The following is a 21440-nucleotide window of genomic DNA, read 5'->3' as shown; positions in this document are numbered from 1 at the left end:
TGTTTGCTTTATTAACAATTTCTGTGGTTGTATTTATTTCTTAAGAAATATAAAATGATACAAAAGAAAACAATACAAAGGAAAGTTTTATTTCTTAAAGTAATGTAATTATGGTTTCTGCTATTTAGAGTCTATTTTACTAAGAAAAGTTATTTCACTCTTACATATACTCCAAATTACTAGACCATTACTTGTAAACAAAAACAAAAAAGAAGCAAGCAAAGTTTGTAATACTAGAGAATAATTACATAACTTACATCCAGTAAAAAACACAGTGTTTAATTAATTGGACAAACTAGAAAGGTTATCATTGACTTACAATGACCTATAAGACATTGTCACAAAACAAATGTTGATGTAAAATACAAAACATCCTGTATGTATGTATGTGCAAATGCATGGGAAGTATATGGAGGAATAATATTTCAAACAATTAACAGGGACAAGCCACTGGGAGCAGAATTTGGGTACAGAGGGAGACTGCTTCCCTCCATATCCTTTTATGTATTTAAATTATTTACATTAACATAAAGTCATGTATATCTTTCATACTTTGAAAAGTTCCTTAAGAATTCGACTAGTGAATTTTAACAAAAATAATAGGATCAGGAGTTTTGAAGTAGGAATTTCAACGGTCCCATCATGAGATGCATATGTATGTGGTCAAGAAAATCAGGCATTGTAGTATGTTTTGTGATTCTGTGACCCACTCTGTCTTTCCTCTAATATTATGTTTTTTTCTTTTTCATTAAAGGTCTCATTCGTTTGCAGGAGCTCATCAAAGCTCCATCAAGATACAATCTTCGGCTTAAAATCCGTCAACTACCTGCTGATACGAAAGATGCAAAACCCTTACTAAAAGAAATGAAAAGAGGCAAGGAGTTCCATGTCATCTTTGACTGTAGCCATGAAATGGCAGCAGGCATTTTGAAGCAGGTAATCTTAAAATACTTAAATTCTTAATTTCTTTATTAAATTTGCATTTGAAGTAGGATTTTTGTTTTTTTAAATCCAAGTGTTAGTGTTACACAGTCAGTTAAACAAAAGGCAGAGAAGTCACTTCGATGTAATTTTCTGATAAAAAGTCTGACAATTGCTTTTAATTAATTGTCTTAAAAGTAATAAAAATATCGATGATCTTCAAAGCAGATTGTTTGAAGTTCTGAGGTTACTTTCAAATGGCTTCAGTGCTGTTTGCTAATGTGAATATTGATTAATGCAATAGATATTTCTATTTTGTGCTGAAATGAGGGAATAAATCAACAACTGAGCAGCTAAATCATTATAATAAACCAGTAGGAAAAAGAGAAAAAAAAAATTCTTTAACTGGCATGTACTGTGAGATGCCTTAAACATTTGATCTTTTTTAATCATCACTATAACCAAATGAATTAGGGACTGTCTCCACTTAACAAACAAAGAAACTGAGCCTCAGAAAGATTAAGTATCTTGACCAGTGTCCGACAGCAAGGAAATAGCGGAGGGATTTGTATCCCTCCTACTGATGTGATGTTAAGAACTTTTCACTCCAGAATAAAACACTGCCTACCTAAAGTGACAATACTAAATCAGTCAAATGAAACAATTCATAACAGTGAAACCTCTTAATATTACGTCAGCACTATTCAAACCTAACAGCACACTGGAAAGCAACAATTATTATTAGCTCATATCTTACATATGAGGGAACCGATGTAAGGGGTTATATAGTACGAGGCCATGTGCTCACTGTGTAGTAGAGCTTAAATTTGAACACAGGTCTTTGGACTTTGTTTTTTAAGCTCTTTTATACATTGGCTGACTAGAGATTAGCCAACTGTCTTGAAACCTCTCAAATGTAGGATAAAATATCTCTACTAGAGAGTCATGCAGATTCAGATGCCAAACTATATCCCACAAAATATAACTACCAACAATAAATGCCTGTTATAACATGGTTAGTTTGTTAAGCAGATGTTTGTCCAATCTTCCAAGATGAATATTGGCTTCACTAAAGTAAAATATTTAATTGGATTTGGGAAATTGCTCTGGTGTTATATTTGGGTAATAAAGAATGTAAGGGGGCGATTGTTGTTTGGGGTTTTTTTTTTTTTGGAATAAAATGATGTGATAGAGGAAGCACTAGAATCAAGGGTAGGCATTTATTTTTCATTTAATACAAAACGATTTTTAATCACATTTGAGATACACAAAGTTGGAAAGGATACCTGTCCTTTATGCCTGGAGCGAGTGGTGTTGTACTATTTGTCATCTGTTAGGCTTTCTCTAAGCTTCTAACAAGTATATAAATGATCAATTGTCTTGTCTCTAGAGTAACTGACTTATTTTGCTACCTGAAAGTTGAGAATATCCATCACCTTTAAGAACAGAATTTCCATACTGTCTTCTAGTTGTTATATCCATTGTTCTGTACTTGTTTTCTGATGTGTAACCTGATGTTTGCAAAATGAAAACAATTAAAATAGTATTTAAAATATATACAACAGAAAAAGTTATATAATTTTAACAAGATTAGTAGATGAAAAATCAGAACAAAGGGAAAATGAAAATATAAAAGTTAAGATGAAGTCAGATGAACATTATTACACAGAATGCATGCTTTTAGATCCTGTAACACTGGCAGATCACATATATGGTGGTATTTTTTTTTAATTTACCCTGTCCCAGAGATCCTTTGTCCCATATTTGGATCTCAGTTAGTCTAGCATATTTAATGGGACTCAATTTTATGATTTATGAAAGTTTTCTGAGATTCTTCAGTATTGACTAATGATGGAATTCCGAACAAATGGCGTAAGAGTTGAAGAGCAGGCATAAATGCGCTTTTAATCCAAGAGCAGATATTAGGAGTATCTAGAAAAAGGGATGGATTTATCAGGTTGGCCTTGTTTGTTTGTTTCTTTTATTTAAACTAACTGAGCTCTTACTAGATATCAAGCAACAGCAAATTTGAAGTTTCCTACCTGAAAACTTTAAGAGTGAATGGAGCTTGGGCTTGGCTAGATTTCCTCTGAGGCAGATTGAGGGCACTCTTTGCTATACACACCTCAGTAGCAAAAGATTCCACCTCTACCCAGATTTGTCAGAGAGAATCTTCTATGGCTGTGTGGTAGAATCTCACAAGGACATTCTATCACAGACAAAAACAGCAACCAAGAACTTTAAAGTCTGCATTAAAGCGTGTGAAATCAAATTTTTTAGCCTGGAAAAATGTAAAAAGCAAATGCAAATAAACTGCTATAGCAGCGAGAAGTAAAAGAAAATCAAAATTTCAGAAATATGTATAAAGTCTACCCCTCCAATTGTTAACTTTCAGCAGTGTATCTTCCAGATATAAGCTGAAGGATAAACTGATTGAAAATGATATGTCTGCATAACTGCTTGTGTTAACTTGTCATGTGGCATTGTTAACACTGTATCAGTTAAGTGTTGAGAAATTCTAACAATATTTTGATTTTGGAAAAAAATAATCTGTGGTATTTCTTTCCAGGCGGATAACATGGCACAAGTAATTTTCTCTTGTGGCCACTCTTACTTATATATAAGAAGATAATTTTGTTCTTTTTAATGTGGTTTGAAGTATGTATAGAGTTCATTCAAAAGCAGTAACCAGACATAAATCCTATAATTAAAAGAAGGCCCAGAACAAGTTCTTTTTTAAAATCACATTGGGAATTATTAGCGAGACTTTCAAGAGAGTAGCCCAGTTGTTCACTTTTGTTAAGGTCAAAGTCTGGGTACAATCAAAAATAACTAAACTTTTCTACCTAGATTATACTCCATAGTCTATAACTGACTTTGGTTTTCAGAATCACAGGCTGAAGGGAGGTCAACACAAGGCACATAGGGCCCTCAGTTTTCCCTTATGTATTTCCTCTCAAGGTGATGAGGAAGAAACCTGGAGCTGGTGTAGAACACCCATGTCAGAAGCAAACTGGCCTCCCACCTCCATCTCCTTAACCCACTCCTATCCTCACCTCCAAAACACCATAGTGGCCTGAGAGTCCCAGGTTTTCAAATTATCAAGAAAGAAACAGGCAAAAATTTGAGAATGCATAGATCCTAAAAAGGATCTATATCTCTGGGATTATAAAATATGCCACTTTATAAAAGGCATAGATTATGCTCTATATCCAAATTCCAAGAGTTAGAGACCTGGAGTTCATCTTTACTCACTGTCTCAGTTTGTTGGCTAATTTATTCATTCTTAGCATGTCTTGGTTTCTTCACCTGTAAAATAAGTATAATAATAGGACCTATCTCATGGGGTTTTTAATGAGGCTTAAATTGATTAAAATGTGCAATGTACTTTGAATAGTACCTAACACTTCTTAAGCATTATGTGTTATTTATAGTTATACATCTGAATTACTATTTCTTTCAGTTATCTTTTTTCCTATGCCTATTAAGTTGACAAAATAAAAAATATTGACAAAATAAAAAATAATGCTGAGCTGTCACTGAGCAGTTCTGAAGTTGGGAAACCTTTAATACATATCTATCAGGAACAATGAATACCTTCTACAAAGATAATCTTGCAAATTTTTATTTAATAAAAGAAATTTTCTCTTATTTTTCTTAAGATGCAAATTTCATCAGTGTTATTGGCTCATATAATTTTTATTCATTTAGAAAATATTATCTGGTTTCTAAGGGTTGTGTATCCAGTTCAGCTGTGTGTGTGTGGAGTAGGGGGTCCCCACACCATCAGTAATACTTTATACTAATTGTCCTAGGATCCAACTCAATTCAACTGTCTATCTAGAGATAGCATCAGATTCCACAGGTTAAGGGCTTAGTCCTACAAGACTGTCTTCCCATCCATACCCCCTACCTCAGATGCGAGTCACAGATCCAGATTATCACCTGTGCTCTTGACCCATCAGCTATTGACTGGAGGTTCTCACAATGCTCTCCTTAGGTTTGGTTAATTTGCTAGAGCAGCTCACAGAACTCAGAGATACATTTTACTTCCTAGATTACCAGTTTATGATGAAAGGATATAACTAAGGAATAGCAAATAGAAGAGAGGCATAGGGCAAGATATGGGAAAGGGCAAGGAGCTTCCATGTCCTCTCTGAGAAAGCTACTCTTCTCATATCTCCATGTGTTCACCAGCCTGGAAGCTCTCCAAATCTTCTCCTTTTGGGTTTCTATGGAAGTTTCAGTCCTTAGGCAAGACTGATTAAATCACTGGCTGTAGGCGACTGAATTCAATCTCCAGCCCCTCTCCATTCCCAGGGGGTCAGGGAGTGGGACTGAAAGTTCCAACCTTCTAATCCCAAGGTTTGTTTCCCTGACAACCAGCTTCCCCTTCACCTTTAAGGAATCTCCTGAAGTCAGCTTACTTCACATAAACTCAGTTGTGGTTGAAAGGGGCTTATTGAGAATAACAAGACACTCATTTCACCTTTGTGGCTCTGGAGCAATTTCAGGAAGTAAAGAAAAGAGACCAAATGTTATAACAGAAGATGCTCCATTGCTCTTATTGTTTAGGAAATTCCAAGGGTTTCTGGAACCTTTTGCCTGAAGTGGGGAATGAAGATCAAATATATATTTCTTATTATAAATCATAATATCACACTTCCTAAATTCCTTTCCTCTGCTCAATTCTTTGATGCCACATTTTATTAACAAACGTTTCTCTCCTTTAAAAACTACATTTTATATGTCTCAAAAATTTTCACAAACATCTATCTTTTCTTAAGTGAACAGCTAATATAGAAATACAAATTTTATTCTAGCTAATTGGTTAATACCTACCTATGAGCATAGAATACACAGGCATGTAGATTACTTAGTAAACCAATTTGTGTGGTTAGTAGTTTGTGGAAGAGCATTAGATGCACCTGAGGATGCTTGTTCCCTACTAAGAGCTCTTCATTTAGCTCATAAATGCATCACTTTTCAACTATCATTACCAACTACTGTTCATTGATAAACAGCTATTTCAAAAGCATCCTCTATTTTCAAAGAGGAAATTGACACTTCTTATGACTGGAAGTTCTAATCCAAAAATCCTTGTTTTAAAATTGATAGTCTAAAATTGATGAGGACTGTAGAAGAAAGAAATAAAACATAGTAATTTTCAATTGGTGTAGTATTAAGAAATTTTTAAAAATTCTTTTACATGTACAGTGATGATTTACATTTGCTTTCTTAACACTAAGAAAACGTCTCTAAAATGTCTCTTAAAAAAAATTTCTGTTGGCATAGTACTTTGCAGCACTGTTTTCCTAATTGAGTAATACTGTTCAACAAAATAAAATGTTGTTCCTTATTAAGGTATTTGTAGTGGAGACATTACAAATATAATGAACTAAGATACACTAATTTCAGGTTTCTTTCAAATTTAATGTCTCCTTTAATATGTAAAACCATAAGCTTTACAACAGCAGCATTCAACTAATAGCTTTTGTATCAAGAGAATTGGTTCAGAAATTCCTTTAGTAGCCACTAATCTTCTTTAACTATGGAGAAAATGTTTAGTTTGACCCAATTTTAATGTCATCTGAATAGTATAGATTCTTTATTACATCCTACTATTTTGATTTCAGTTGTCTTATTGACATAATGTATTTCATATAATGTGTACCTTTAATATTAATATTTTATATTTATTTTTATTTTTTACTTCGTAGGCCTTAGCTATGGGAATGATGACAGAATATTACCATTATATCTTTACCACCCTGGTAAGTAATGTATTAAAACATAAATATAATGCTCTAAATTTTATTATAATGAATGTCAGGATGAAAAATGGGTGTTTGAGTAGGAAAAAGTAATACAATGACTGGTGCATTTATAGTTATAATTTATTTTATTTGGATAAAACCCAAGAGGAATTTTCATCACAGAGAATGAATGATTCCTGGTAGGAAGCTGATGATTTTGAAATAATATCATTTCATATATCCATTCAAAATATTGTGTCTTATTTTTATATTACTTTAGAGGGCTTTCACAACATAATGGATTTTAAAATTAGTTTGCTGAGAAATCAATGTTTTAGAAAAGCACAAATTCTTATGTTGTTATCTCAACTCTGTTGACTTACGGAAAATCAGGTTTATTGAAGCTGCTCCTTCAGTAGATTAAATTTTCTATTCTGTTTTTGAGTATGTTAAGTACGATTTAATTTGCAATTAGCAAATTGAATGTTACCTTTATCTCTTGTCTTTACATACCACACAGTTTTTCCTTAATATGCATGAAAATCTGACTTCATCCTTTTGTGAAACCTCCTTATCCTTAACTCTATTTCTTTACGAATACATTATCCTCGTTTTTCTTCCAGTGAAATAGCTGTCTGTCTCTGTCACTAATTCTTTCCTGCCCATCCCCCCAATATGAGAGTATCTCCAAGTCCGGGCCTGTGTCTTATTTTCTTTTTTCCTCTTCAATTATTTTCTTCAGAACTCAGATGTCTTTGGAGCTTCAGTTATTACCTATGTTCATATGAGATCTAAATGTCAATCTCTAATATTCCTGAATTGTTATCTATTGCTACATTGCAGAACATTTCTAATTGTTGTAGAATTAAGATAATTTCAAGTTACTTAAACCTTAAGGTATTGTCCTCTAAATTGACTCATCTTCTGACTTCCTTCCAAACTTCCATTGTCTTTGACTCCTGTATCACCCACAAAATTCTACTAACTTTTCCTCCATAATGTCATAGATACATCTCCTTTCCCACAATGACCAGTCTCACCAGTGCCCTCTCTTTGTTAAATTTTGTTAAGGTTCCCAATTGATCTTGTTTCTAAGAGCCTTGAAGTTACCAGATCAAATTACTAAAATGTAGTTGATCACAATAGCTTTTTGTAAAAATAACTCAGCCCCAACAGAGATTCTTCATGCAGTAGGTTGTATTTTACTGGTAAATACAGTAAAGGTTAACTCTACTATGTCTCTAAATCACTTCCCACCAGGAGACTTTTTGCAGCCTTTAAGAAACTTGGTAATAGACTAGTGGAGAATGAGTTGAAGCCTTCACTTTTCTGCTAATTATATTTCAATACTGTTGCAACTCAGTTCTTCCATAATCATAAGATTTTAGGGAAATCAAGAGTATCTCTTAATAAGGAAAAAAATGGAAAAAAAATCTAGTTTAGCATCTATAGAATTCATTGGCCTGTAATTGAAGGCCTGTTTGGTTTAATTCTAACCTAACTTTCCTGTTTTCTTGAGCTGTTATTCTCTTTCATGAATTCTTTTTTATAACCAAGCTGATCTAGAAAAGTCTCCTGAATAAGTTTTATATTTTCTGTTTTTTGTGTCTCTACTGACATTTTGGCCTCCTTTTGCCTATCAAGAAAAAGCCTGACCATTCTTTAATGGCAGCTCCGACCCCATCTGCTCTATGAAGTTGTTCCTAACTATAAAAATCGAAGATCATCTGTCTTATTTCTGACTCCTCGCACTTACTGCTTCTACTCTTTTGTCCCTTAGCATATATTGCAATACATTATTCACTTACCATTGTACATTTACATATATATATGTAAATATATATATATATATATGTATAAAAATTTATATATATATAAAATCTAGCCAAGGAGAGAAATATGTATGTATCTATTACTTTCCTTGGCTAGATTGCAAATGTTGAAAAGTAAAAAACCTGTAAGTCCCTTATATTCCTCACAGCACAGAGCAGAGCATAGGCCAGCATCAGCAGCCCTCCGCTTAATTTTAGTCCTCTTTTGTCTCTTTGCAGCTCTGTGAGTCCAAGGCAGGCTGTGCCCAGGACCAGTGGTATTGGTCCTGCCCTGGTTCTCAATGTTACCTTTAAGGTCTGGGGATTAGCTAATGCCAGCATGAAAGAAGGCAGAAGTCCCACATGTTGCATGTTCTCATAGACCTCTGATTCCCTGACAGCTTTGGCCTCCTATCTCCTAGGAAAACGAAAGGGCAAAGCCAGAGTATTCGCTCTATACAGAGTGGAAAGGGCAGCCAAAATCTAAAGGGGTCCTTATGGTGAAGTTGCTGGATAGGGTATAAGACAAAAGAACTGCAAGTGTTCTGTAATCAGTAAGGCCAGTCTTGTTAACTTTCTTCCTCAGCTTTTATATAATTTTCATTAGTTAGAAGCCATATTTCATAATCTATCTCAAAAAAAAAAAAAAAAAGACCAAGCAAAACAAACAAACAAACAAAAAAAGACAATAACTAATCAAAGAAGCAGGACATAGAAAAACACCTATAGTCAGTGAAATGTAAAACAGTAATACATAAAATTTAAGGGCAAGCTATCCTTAACATGGGGAAGAAAGCTTATGCAAACCTTAAAGGTAGGTTATAGAAAAGCCTGTTGTCCCATTGGTAGAATTGGAATAATATAGATACATGCATGTTTATGTAATATATATATATATATATATATATATATATATATATATATATACACACACACATATATATATATTTGCATTGGCAAAACATGAGGGTAGTCTATTTAAATCTTGATGATTTGTGATGTTTAACATCACTTGAGACATGGTGGTGTTGACGATCCTAAGGGAAGCAAGAACACACTACTATTTCACTTATACTTTATTGTGAATATTCTCTGTTCATAATAACACAAAGAAATTTGTCTTTTAGGACCTCTTTGCTCTTGATGTTGAGCCTTACCGATACAGTGGCGTTAACATGACAGGGTTCAGAATATTAAATACAGAAAACACACAAGTCTCCTCCATCATTGAAAAGTGGTCGATGGAACGGCTGCAGGCACCTCCGAAACCCGATTCAGGTTTGCTGGATGGATTTATGACGGTATGAATTCCCACTTAAAGATCAGTTTGCGTGTTTCTATGTAATATTACGTACGTTATTAAATCCTCTGGATCCAACTTCGGTTTAGTTGTTTAATGTTAAAGACATAATATCAGAGCTATTATTGCAAATAATTCTGTTAGCAATTTTCTAAATCAATTTTATATTGCAAATATATACTTTTATCCATGTATCTCAAAAGGTGTTACAACTACAGCTAGAATATTTAATGTAAGGATTTTTAAAAAATTGATTAGTGCCATATATAGGGTAAATTAGAGACTGAAAAGACATTAACCTGAAAATTATCCTTCTGATCTTAACTACCAATATATGATTCCTCTTCATCATGTTGGTTTCTGATGCCTGATGTCATATAAATGACTTAACATCACATAAGAATCTCTCTTGAGCTTACTTACTCTGTGTAAGGCTCAAGGTTAACCAATAATCACATTTGTTTTCAAGTCTTAGTTTAAATCTAGAGACTGGATTAATGCATGAATTGTAAAAGAAGGTTACATTCTTATGTAACTTTAGTTGTTTATACCAGTGCTGCCAATGAAAATCTAATGCAATGCACATATATAATTTAAAATTAATAGCTATGTTAAAAAAAAGTACACGAAAAGGTAAATTTCAATGTTATTAATTTATTTTATTTACCCCATTGTATCAAAAATGCTATTATTTAAACAGGCAATCAGTATAAAAATTATGACTGAGATATTTTATGTTCTTTTTTCTATTAAGTCTTTGAAAGTTGGTGTGTATTTGACACCATACATATTAATTCAGACTAAGTCACATTTGAAGTGCTCAATAGCCAAATGTAGCTACTGGCTACCTTATAGGACCAAGTAGGTCCTATATACTATATACTATACTATTTAATCAAATTATAACTGCCTGATGTATTCTCATTAAATCTATTTTCTACAGACCAGGTTACTGTTACAATTTAGGAAATAGCTCAGCACTTCTGCAATATTTACATTTCCTAGGTCATAACTACTTGCTTTTAACAAGTGTCATTCTAAATGGAAACTTTATATAAGCATAAAATCCTTTACCCTGATATGTTTAAAAGCTTTTACTATTATAATTGTAATTTTCCATTAATTGCTTCCATGGGGCCTCGAAGTATGTTTTTAGCAACATATGTTTTGCTAGCTATGTTGAAGCAAAATAGAAGGAAATTTTGTGGGGTTTTTTTTTCCTTAAAAGATTTAATAATACAAATTGAGTGTCTTCATAGTGATTGAAGAAATCAGTTACTGTCTAGGCACCAATCTTCTAATGGAGAGGGAAACAAATGGCCTTTATTTTTTTTTAGAGAAATTATACACTAGAATTTTAAAATGTCTTATATCCTCATTACTTTTTTAAAGAAATAATATGAGGAGGATTTTTTTTCCTTTGCATAAGAAGAGATGAGAGACAAGTTCTAATAGTTTAGTTTTATCTTAAGATCTATTTGAGAAACTTTACTGTGTCGACTGAAATAAATGCACGGCCTAAAAGTTAAGAGTTATGTTTTATTTGGCGGGAGGACTCGACCCGGGATGACAGCCCCTCAGATGGCTCTGAGGGACTGCTCCAAAGAGGTAGGGGAGGAGCTAGGATATATAGGAGCTTTACAACAAAGACCAGGTAGTTGAAACAATAAAAGATTGCTTGTTATCTAAAGAAAACCAGTCATCTTAAGTTAAAGAATTTAGTGCTTTTCTATGTATGGGAGGAAGCAAACATTTGGGCTCACTGAATTCATTCCTTTGACAAGCACCTAGCTATCTAGGGCCAGTATCCTGTCCTTTGTTATTCTGAGTCCGCTCAGAGTGCACCATTGTGAGTGGCTGCAGAGGCTGGGCTGCAGGCCCGTCCCCACTGGGGGGTGGCGGCAGCCGCTGATGACTTGGTTTCAGCATTCTTTGTTTACTGATATGGTTGCAGTATTTTCATTCACTTTGCAGTATTTTTGTTCACAACTGGAAGGAAAATATGTAAGTACATTAAAATGAAGATATTTTTCCTCTGAGGTACTTCCAGATTAAAAAATAACATATAATTGAGAATAAATTGCAAATGTTATACTTTATTCCCAGTTTGAAGACGGTGAATCAGAATTTTGGAACTCAGTAAGGCAGTGTTATTTTTTAAAATAAAAATGTATACTGTCCTTTAAATTATTATTTTAATCATGTGTACATTTTTCCATGTATGTTTTCTAGCTGTCTTTATTCTTCCTTAATTTCAAGATGGATAGCTTATCATTTGTTATTCAAAACTATTATTGAATGGTTTTAGGAAAAGTAAATCAATAGGCATGATGCTCTTAGCACTTTCATACCCTAAGACCTCCACTGATATGTGCCCTTCTGTATATCAGAATCACAAAAATAATCCAGCCTTACTTGGGTACTCTCTGTATTTCTATATGATTCCTGTATGACTTTACATGTCATCCCCTGAAGCTTCTGGTAATGTTAAGTAGACTCTTGAAAGATAAATACCAAGGAAGGTATATTGATTTCTTATCCAGGAAGGTAGGGACTCTTGGAGAGAATTAACCTTCAGAAGACAGATCAAAAAGACAGGGTATGGGGAGAAATGCAGGTTTGGGTTCTTTCTTTCTAGCCATGAGTTCATGCTTCAACTCTGCCCTTCTTCTGAGCTGGTAGGTGATTTAGTGGTAGTGGATGAATGCTAGAATAAAAATACACTGATGAGAAAAATGGTTAGCCTATTTATTGAAAATTCTGGGCATTGTATATAGACCAGAGATTTTGAAATCTTCAGAAGAATTTTTAATGCCGACATTCTTCTCTTTGTCATAGTCATGAAATGCTTTTCAAGTGGCATCTTAAGAAAAAAATGAAACCTTTCATGTGTAAGAGTTAATTACCCCTTCATTTATCTATTTTTATTTGAGTTACTATACAATATAAAAATTTCACCAGAAAACTTAACATGAAAACATTTTTTAAATGAGCAATTTAAAAGTAAATTGTATGATGAGGATAGGATAAATTTCCTTGTATGAGCACTTTTTGAATATTTCTTACCTAAAAATGTGTACCAGCTATTTATTGTATTTATAAGCAGAGCATGAAACACAAAATATTTTGAAAGTAGACATAAAGTTTGTAATTAAAATAATTATTTCTTTTAAAATGATAACTTTTTTTACAATTTCCATTTTGGAAAATTGATAATATCTTTTAGAATCTTTTTATTACATAAAATTATGTAATGATATAAATGATTATATGTAAAATATTTTATTATATGATATTAATTATAAAGTAGTTCAGGATTATTATAAAAAATAATATTAGATCTGTAAAAAAAAGTTGGTATATTTATGCCTTATATAAGTATTCTTTTTGTTTTCCATTTAGGATTATATTGTAAGCATTTTTCCCAGTTTTTAAATGTTTAGGAAAAGAAATTAATAAGCTATTTCCACCATGAATGGAGTAAGGAAATTAAGAGGATTCTAGTTCGAAAGGAAAAGAATTATAGCCTGGCAGTGTGGAGTTGGCAACATTCCCTTTAGCCAATTCATGAGATCTCGGTGTTTATATATCCCTTGTTCTTTTTCCTCACTGTGGTCCCATTAAGAAATGGGATTATCAGCAAAGTCCCTAGTGCTTGGAGCAAGACCTATTATTATCAGCATCACAGTCATTTGTCACTATGTAAGGGCACAGTGCTTAGACTCTCACATTCTTTTATGTTTGAGCTATAAAAAGATACAACAAATTGGAGTCATAAGAATTTTTCTGGTTGAATTAGCACCTTAATTGACCACTGGGCTAAGTGTTTTGCAGCTAAATGGCTATTGAAGACAAGACCATTTCTCCCATAGTTGTAGTTTCTTCTGTGATCTGGAAGCATCATATTAAAGATAGCAATGTTAGTAGCTCAGTAAAAATTTTATCTTCGTTTGGTATAAACCCAACCAGGGAACCAAACCGCATAGTACATCCAGTCCTGATCTAATCAAGACAGAGGGAAGAAAGGAACCTTCTTCTTTCACATATAACGTTTTGGGTTTTCTTTAACTGACGGTATACTTTTCTCAAACATTCCCCCCTGCCCACACACTGCCATACGGTTAGTGCTCTAGACCGCTCCCTAGACCTGACCCCTTATTATAAAACCTTTTCTCTACTATGCATACTTTATTAATTATTCACTTATTTCCATGCTTCTGGGAATGTGGAAGCCCCCTGTCAGGGCGCATTTATCACTGTCCTTTACTGCATGATTGGATGACATTTCTCCCTGTCTTCTGACCAGACGTCTACCTTCCCCAAGCACAGTTACTATAGTGTGGGAACTCACTTTTTCAAATCCATCAGTTTGGCAATGGATATATTTATTATTGATTTACTGAGTTTGCAGCAATTTTAAGTCAAGAGAATGAAATCAAGTACAAACACCTCAAGGTACATTCTAAGCTTAACTGTATCCCGGGACTCCTTTCCCGTGTTTCCATTATGCCAGGCATCTAAATATAATGTACCTGTAATCCATCTGGTAGCACAATATCAATGAATATGCGTGGTGGTTTTTATTAATTAATAAAAATGTATTTTATTAATATGCAACACAAGTTAATAATGACTGTTGGTTGTTTATTTCATTCAAATTACTAAAAGGAGATTACTGGTTTGGGAAATTTAAACTCTTAGATGCTGACCTCTCTTTCCATTTCCTTTCTCCTTTCTTCACATTCAACAGTCATCGAACATTGTCAAATCTACGGTATCAGTATATTCCTTAACTACATTCTTTTTTCACCCCAGAGCTATGCCTTAAGGACCCAATGGTCTTTCCGCTGGCTGTTGCCATAGTCTTCTCACTGAAGTCCCACTCCTTGTATTTCTCTTCTATACTGTTTTTACTAAAACAAACTCATGACTCCTTTTCATTTGCTAGATGAAATTTTAGCTCATTGGCCACACCTGCCAGGTCTTCTATGATCTGGCTCCTGCTACTTGTCCAGCCTCATATTTGCCTGCTCCCTGCTCTTCCGAGCCACCCATCTTGCCATCTCACCAGAGATGAATCAACAGGGCTGATGTGCCTCCTCATTTCAGCACGGGATGTTCCCGCTGTCTGAACCACTTACCCCTGTTGGAATGTATGACATATTCCTACTTGTGCTGTCATTTTCAGGATGTAAGTAACCTTTCTTGTGTATTAGAGTTACTCTGAGTCCTCCAGACAGTTTACATGTGTGTACTTCATTTATACACTTTAGGTACAACCCCACGTTGAAATTTAAGTCTGGCACTTTTGCGTGTTTTCACACCTCTTTCTCAATAGATTGCAAGTGCTTTCCAGGCAAGAACTAGATTTTGTCATTCCTAAAAGACCCTGGACCTAGTTCAGTGTCTGGTGCACAGTGGGAGCTCATAATGAAGGCATGACTGCCTGACTGAATCAATGTGTGTGTTAATTTATTCTTATACTGCATCTGTATTCTAATCACTAGGCCTTCTCATTTTGCCAAATATATTTTGGAGAGTTTTTTTTTTAATTTTCCTACTTGTACTTTATTATCAAAATATCTAATCACTTAGAAAATGCAATTAGGCTAGTCTCAATTATTTTAGAAAAAAATATCTTAAAAGACAAAAACTTAGAAATGCTTTTAATTAAATAGTGAAAAAATAGTGTGTTAGAGGAATAGTTTCCAGTCTCTTTTTCAAAAGAAGGGATAATGTTTATAAGGGAGATGAATCTTTATGTGTTTAAGGTCCAATAATCTTCTAACAGTTATTCTTTATAACAGTAGACCATGGCCCATAAATTTTATAATTTCTTTCCTCATTTGATTAACTTAAAAGATCAACGTTTATATACATTCACAGCAGGGAGTTAGTTCATGTACTAAGGGGCACAAGTGATCACTCTGTTCCTGTACAAAGATTTACCTTCAGAAAAGTCAATGAAAAGAGAACCGTAGAGAAATAAAGTATGACCAGGCAGCTTTCATTTACTGCTAGCACTGCAAGCCCACCTTCACTGCTGTTGGCTTGTCTTAATTAGCTGTAGCTCTTTTCTTTGATTAAGTTGAAATGAGAATGAATTTAAGACTTTGGAAGACAATGAATCAAACTAACTTGCTATTTTTTTAATCAATAAAGGCATTTTTGAAAAAGCTGGTTTTATCTCATATGCCACTAAAACACCAAAAGTATAGAAAGTAACAAAATAATGAATTAATTACTCTTTCTTTGATCAATTTTAATCATGAGTATGTTGCACACAGTATACTGGATTTGATACCAGGCACTCAGGATTTGGTAATAAAGTCAGTACCTCTTTTTCCTCACAGAATTTAGGGAACTGACAAAATTAGAAGGTAGTGTATGTCTTACTGATCACATCTCATGTCTTAGTACAAAAATCATATTCAAACTGTAATGTTGACTTCATACCAATTTGGTCTTTTTTTGATTGATCTAGTTCTTCCTTCAAATTCTTGTTACATTCTTTGTTTTCCATGCTATTTTGTGACAGCAAGGACGAACATATTTACCAGGGGCTTTACATAACTTCTTAATATTTTGCTGAAAATGGTGTAACATTTCACAAAATTTATTAACATAACTGCTATTTTTATTCTTTGCCACAGAAGAAATATTTTGAAGTCTGTATTCTAATCAAATATGGCAGACGTATTTGCATAAGAATTTTCAGAGTATATAATGAAGTCATGAGAACAACATTCATTGCATTTGTATATGATTGAGTTAATAAATAGTAAAAGGGCATGGAGTATGTGGCATGAGAAACAGAATGGCACTGTATTTCTTCACTTTATATACCTATTAGTCTTCCTTGATGTACTAAGCTGCAAGTTGAATCTGAATATAAATAATTGAGATGCCCTAACAACCTCCATTGTTTCATTGACATGGGGTGCTCCATCTAATTGCCTTTGCTCATTGGCAGATTAAATAATCAGCACTTATCTAAAGCTGATAAAGAGTTGAAATTTTCATTTTAAGTAATTGTTCCTTACATGAAAGATGGCAGTTGCAATGTAGCATTTCCTTCATACTCATGTTATTTTTTAGGTCAATTTTAAAACTTTTCACTTGGAAAAGTAAGATTGAATCAAAAGACTTTTTTAACCCTTCTGCCATGAAAATCAAAATTTATCTTGAAAGCATTGATCTCAGATTGTGTAATACAAACTTGTAAAGGATTAATACGTTTCTGTTCACAATTTCCCTCAGCTTCTTATTGTATACTTAAGAGCTGCATGGTCACGTATGGCTGTAGTCAGTCACAAATGGTGTGAGGAAGTTTAGCTAGGCAGAAATTTGTGGTATTGAGAAAGGAGGACCCCTCAAGTGACAGTCAGTGACAAGAACACCTAGAGAAGATGATGGCCAATATCCTGGCAAGAGGACAGAGTTCAATATTGCAGAGTCTGGGGACTAGCAATGTTCTGAGACTTAGGACTCCACATCCATACTGGACATCAAGACAGAACTGCTGAGAGTAAGAATGTAACTTTGAAAATACAAAATGCCAAGCAGGCTGTAGAGGTATGGAGTCATCAAACATGGGAAAGCAAACACAGTGCACAATACAAAGGGAATGCAAGTTGCTTAAGATACTAAGTAATTGGTTCTTTTGCTGGAACAAGCATTCAGGTTAGAATGTGGCTAACAGCAAGTTTGACATACTGTTCAGTGTCCTGGATTAGAGGAATGGATTGGAAAACCATGGGAGATAAAGCTGGGATAAAGTTTTTACGTATCAATTAATTAATAGATTATTATAAGTGGGCAACATTTACCATGTAGAAATTCAGAATAAAGTCAACATGATACAGTGGCTGAAATTATTTAAAAATAGAGAATAAGAGATGGCATTGAGGCCTATAATTATCAAGAAATATTATAACTCAGATATATATTCATAATAAATTCCAGAAAAGTTCTGGAGAAGTAAGGTTAACAATTGCTATAAACAATAGTACTTTCTCTTCATTGGCTCTATTTCTAAAACAGAAAGAAATAGTGAATCTATTTATAAAATGTACAAAATCTGTTTTCTGGCTATTTTGCATTCAGAGTAATACACAGAGCTAAGCTGCATTCTGTATTTGGGAACAGGGTGTGGAATGAGAGGGAGTAGACTGGTGATAATTACTGTCAAAACTATATGTTTTCCTGTACTATTCCATTTTATTCATAATTTTAGGAATTTGTTTTAGGAATTTTATTTGATATTTCAATAATTTTGGAATTTAATTCCAACAAATACTGAAATGGAATACCAAATAAAAGACATCTTGGCCTTACTGAGTCTTTAAAATAAATTAAAAATAATAAATAATAATGTAAATATTTATTTATTTAAGTAGCTTATATATAATTTTATATAAAAACAAACAATATATGTTTATGACTTATATAAATCCATATTACTTTTAGATGCTGTTGTGTATAGTAAACTATATACTCTTATTTATTTATTAGAAAAACAGTGGTACTAGTGCGACATTCATAGTACAATTAGCATTTATAATATATGGCATTGACACTAAATGTGTATAAGATTTTGATAGATTTTTGTTATTAAATACAACTATAAAATATTTCTTTATAAACATAACATTTAACTATAGATTTTATTAATTTTGGATTCAGTACATCTGCTAAATTTTAACAAACATTCCCTCTTCACTTTTGTGATTTATAGCTAACAAATTTCAAATTACAGCTTTTTGTTGTTGTTGTTATGCTCAATTTCAGAAGAATTTTATTTAAAAATTGAGACAGCTGGAAGATATTGCAAATAAGTCTATAACTTGATATATAATAACATTTATATTACATGTAATAAACAACTATCATAACTGATTTTCTCCATGTAAATATATACCACAATATATTTCTTGCTTTTAAATTACTTACCTCTGTTTTTCACCAATGCAGAAATTCTCTTGCTTGTTTGATCCAAAGAATTTCCTGACTCTGTTACTAGAAATAGGAGCATACACATACATAGAGTATGAATATTACAAACTCTAGGATGTATAGTAGCCCTAGGAAGTTTGATCCAAACGATGTTATTGTATGTAAACTCTGAGTCTAACTCCTGTTGCATGTTACCTTTTGTATTGACAATCTCTACTATAAAGTAACCTAATTGTGAAACATATTTAATGCTCACTATATCCTAGTGCTATGATTGCCTTGTACCAACATCATGGGGCAGTTATAATCCTCATATTATAGATGCTGATACATAGAATAGGTAGACTATATACAAAGGACGATCACTGGACTATGGTCAGAAGGAGGTATAAAAGAATCCTTAAGCATTCAGAGGTAAAAGGTAGGTGTGATTAATTCAAAACTAGCAAAAATTTTACAAGTATTGTTTCTTCTTCAACTTTAATATATAGGGTTTCACATCAGATATGGGTGAGGTGGTGAGGAATTGGTCTACTAAACCTTTTTATTTCCTTCCAAAATAGATTAAACCAGTAAATAGGGATGAGAAGCCAGTATCTGAATCCCATTTCCAACCCATTCTAATGCTGTTACTTTAAGCAAATTATATAATTAACCTCTTTGAGCCTCATTTGTCAAATAGAAATAATAAATTTTACTATGTTGTCCTAAGGATTGAAAGGGATAATGAATTAACATATAAAAATATTGTAAACTTACCTGGCTTCTTATAATTATAAGCTATATTATGGCCTCCTCTTAAAATCTCAGTGCCTTATAAATATACAACAAATTTTGATACAATGCTTATAGCTTAATTAATCCAATCACATTATTTCATCATCTTTTGTTATCTCTTGTGTGCGGTAACACTGTAGTAGATATGTCGTATGTGTGTGTTTGTGTGTGTGTGTGTGTGTGTGTGTGTGTGCTCACATGGTTAGTTGACAAAGAAACCTTTAGAACGATTCATACAGGATCTTAGTACTAGAATCTAGTAGTCTTTTTAAAAAATGAGCCCAATCACTATAATTTGAAGTGTTCTATTAGAATGATATGTCACTATATAACAGATTTTTAAATCTAGCTAGAACTTTGTAAAAATGGTACGTGCTAGTTATTTCTTCTTTTTTAGGTTAAGAAGATGGCTTTGTTGGGCTCAGAATCAAAGGATGGATTTTTACATGAGCTTTTATGCTAGTTATAGAAGACTATAAAATCTATTCTATTTTTATCTTAGGACATGAGTTTTGGAATCAGAATCATCTGACTATTGAAACCAAGGTCTACTTATTACTTCCTTTATAAACTTCTGCTAATTATCTAACATCTCTGAGCCTCAATTACCTCATCTATTTAATGGAAAGAGTCATGTCTACATCATAGTGTCATTATGAAGATTAAATACGTAACTTTTATACTGCTCAAAGGCAATATTTGGCACATAGCAAACCCGCCAAAAATAGTATTCGTTTACTTCAAGGCAAATACCATTTCTGCACTTTAACTTAAGTGTTATTTCTGTTCAGGGTAAAGTTCATCATTCTCAGAGAGTCTTTTGATTTCCTGTTTGCACAAATGTAACAATTGAATTAGGATGCAACTATGTAAATACTACTTTAAAAAAAATCAAAGAGTAAGTAGTTGCTTACTTTGATGCTGTGGATGAGATTAAGTGAATGACTGACGTGAACCATCACTCATTTTACTACCAGTGTGATGATGTTCGTTTCATCACACTGGTACCCAAGTAATTGTATTTACATTAGAAAGACAGGTTTTTAAAAGAGTGTAGCCTATATAATTTTGTGATATAAAAGCCTAAGCAATGGTCAAGGATCTAGTCTGATGCACTAATTTTCAAGATGCACTTGGCCAATACTCTTTAAATCAACATTAATAAATCAAAAGACTATTTCAGACAAAATGAAATGAAGAGTTTTAGGGTGAATTTGCCTAAGGGATGTTAGGAATTCTCTAGCTTTATTATGCAGAGAGGAAATATTATGTTGATCTTTCATTTGCCTTTCTAAAAGAATTCATAAATATTTTATTCATTAATCTTCAGAATACCCTGTGACCAAATTGAACCAGAAGGGAAAAGTGAAGTTATTAAACAGACACAGATGTTGAAATGGTACCAAATCAATCCTTCATGAAAATTTCTGTGTATTGTTGTTCATTAATTCATTCTCCAAATATTTATTGCATGCCAACTATATGCAATGTGTGTTAATAGACCATGTGAGTGATAAGAAAAATATATATTTACATATGTATATATTACATGATGTTTGCAGCTGAAGAATTATCAATTAAGTAAGGAAAGGAAAACATAGCCTTAAATTTTTTTTTAAATGCTGACATGTAATAAGGGTATACTTAGAAAATAGTGTGTTTAAATGGGAGTTTATCCGCCTATTGTTAAGCTTGTAATTACATTGGTACATAAAAATCACACCTTGAGAATTGTTACATGCCCAAGTTAACAAGAACAGTTCTCTTTCTTTGTATTTCCCTCACTGGACATTTTCAAAAATCCACCATTCTGTGATAAATTCAAGAAACTTGGAGACTTGACCAGCTTGATCAAGCCACAAGCTCCACCGTTGGATGTTCCCACTCAGAAGTGTGCTATTCAAGCTGCGGAATTCCGTA

The 21440-nt window shown here is 33.2% G+C and overlaps 1 protein-coding gene across 3 annotated transcripts in view; it reads left to right on the top strand.

The window, feature by feature from the left end:
- GRIK2 (glutamate ionotropic receptor kainate type subunit 2) overlaps positions 1-21440 on the top strand; it is an 896246-nt gene that overhangs the window by 596363 nt on the left and 278443 nt on the right. For all 3 annotated transcript variants that reach the window (XM_032476219.1, XM_032476220.1, XM_032476221.1), the window contains 3 exons: positions 755-936; positions 6642-6695; positions 9616-9789. In XM_032476219.1, coding sequence (XP_032332110.1) covers positions 755-936; positions 6642-6695; positions 9616-9789 — 410 coding nt within the window. The remainder of the gene's footprint in view (positions 1-754; positions 937-6641; positions 6696-9615; positions 9790-21440) is intronic.

Source organism: Camelus ferus, unplaced genomic scaffold (assembly GCF_009834535.1).
Source record: "Camelus ferus isolate YT-003-E unplaced genomic scaffold, BCGSAC_Cfer_1.0 contig298, whole genome shotgun sequence".
NCBI classification, from domain to species: Eukaryota; Metazoa; Chordata; class Mammalia; order Artiodactyla; family Camelidae; genus Camelus; species Camelus ferus.
This window is presented reverse-complemented; position numbering and strand designations above follow the sequence as displayed.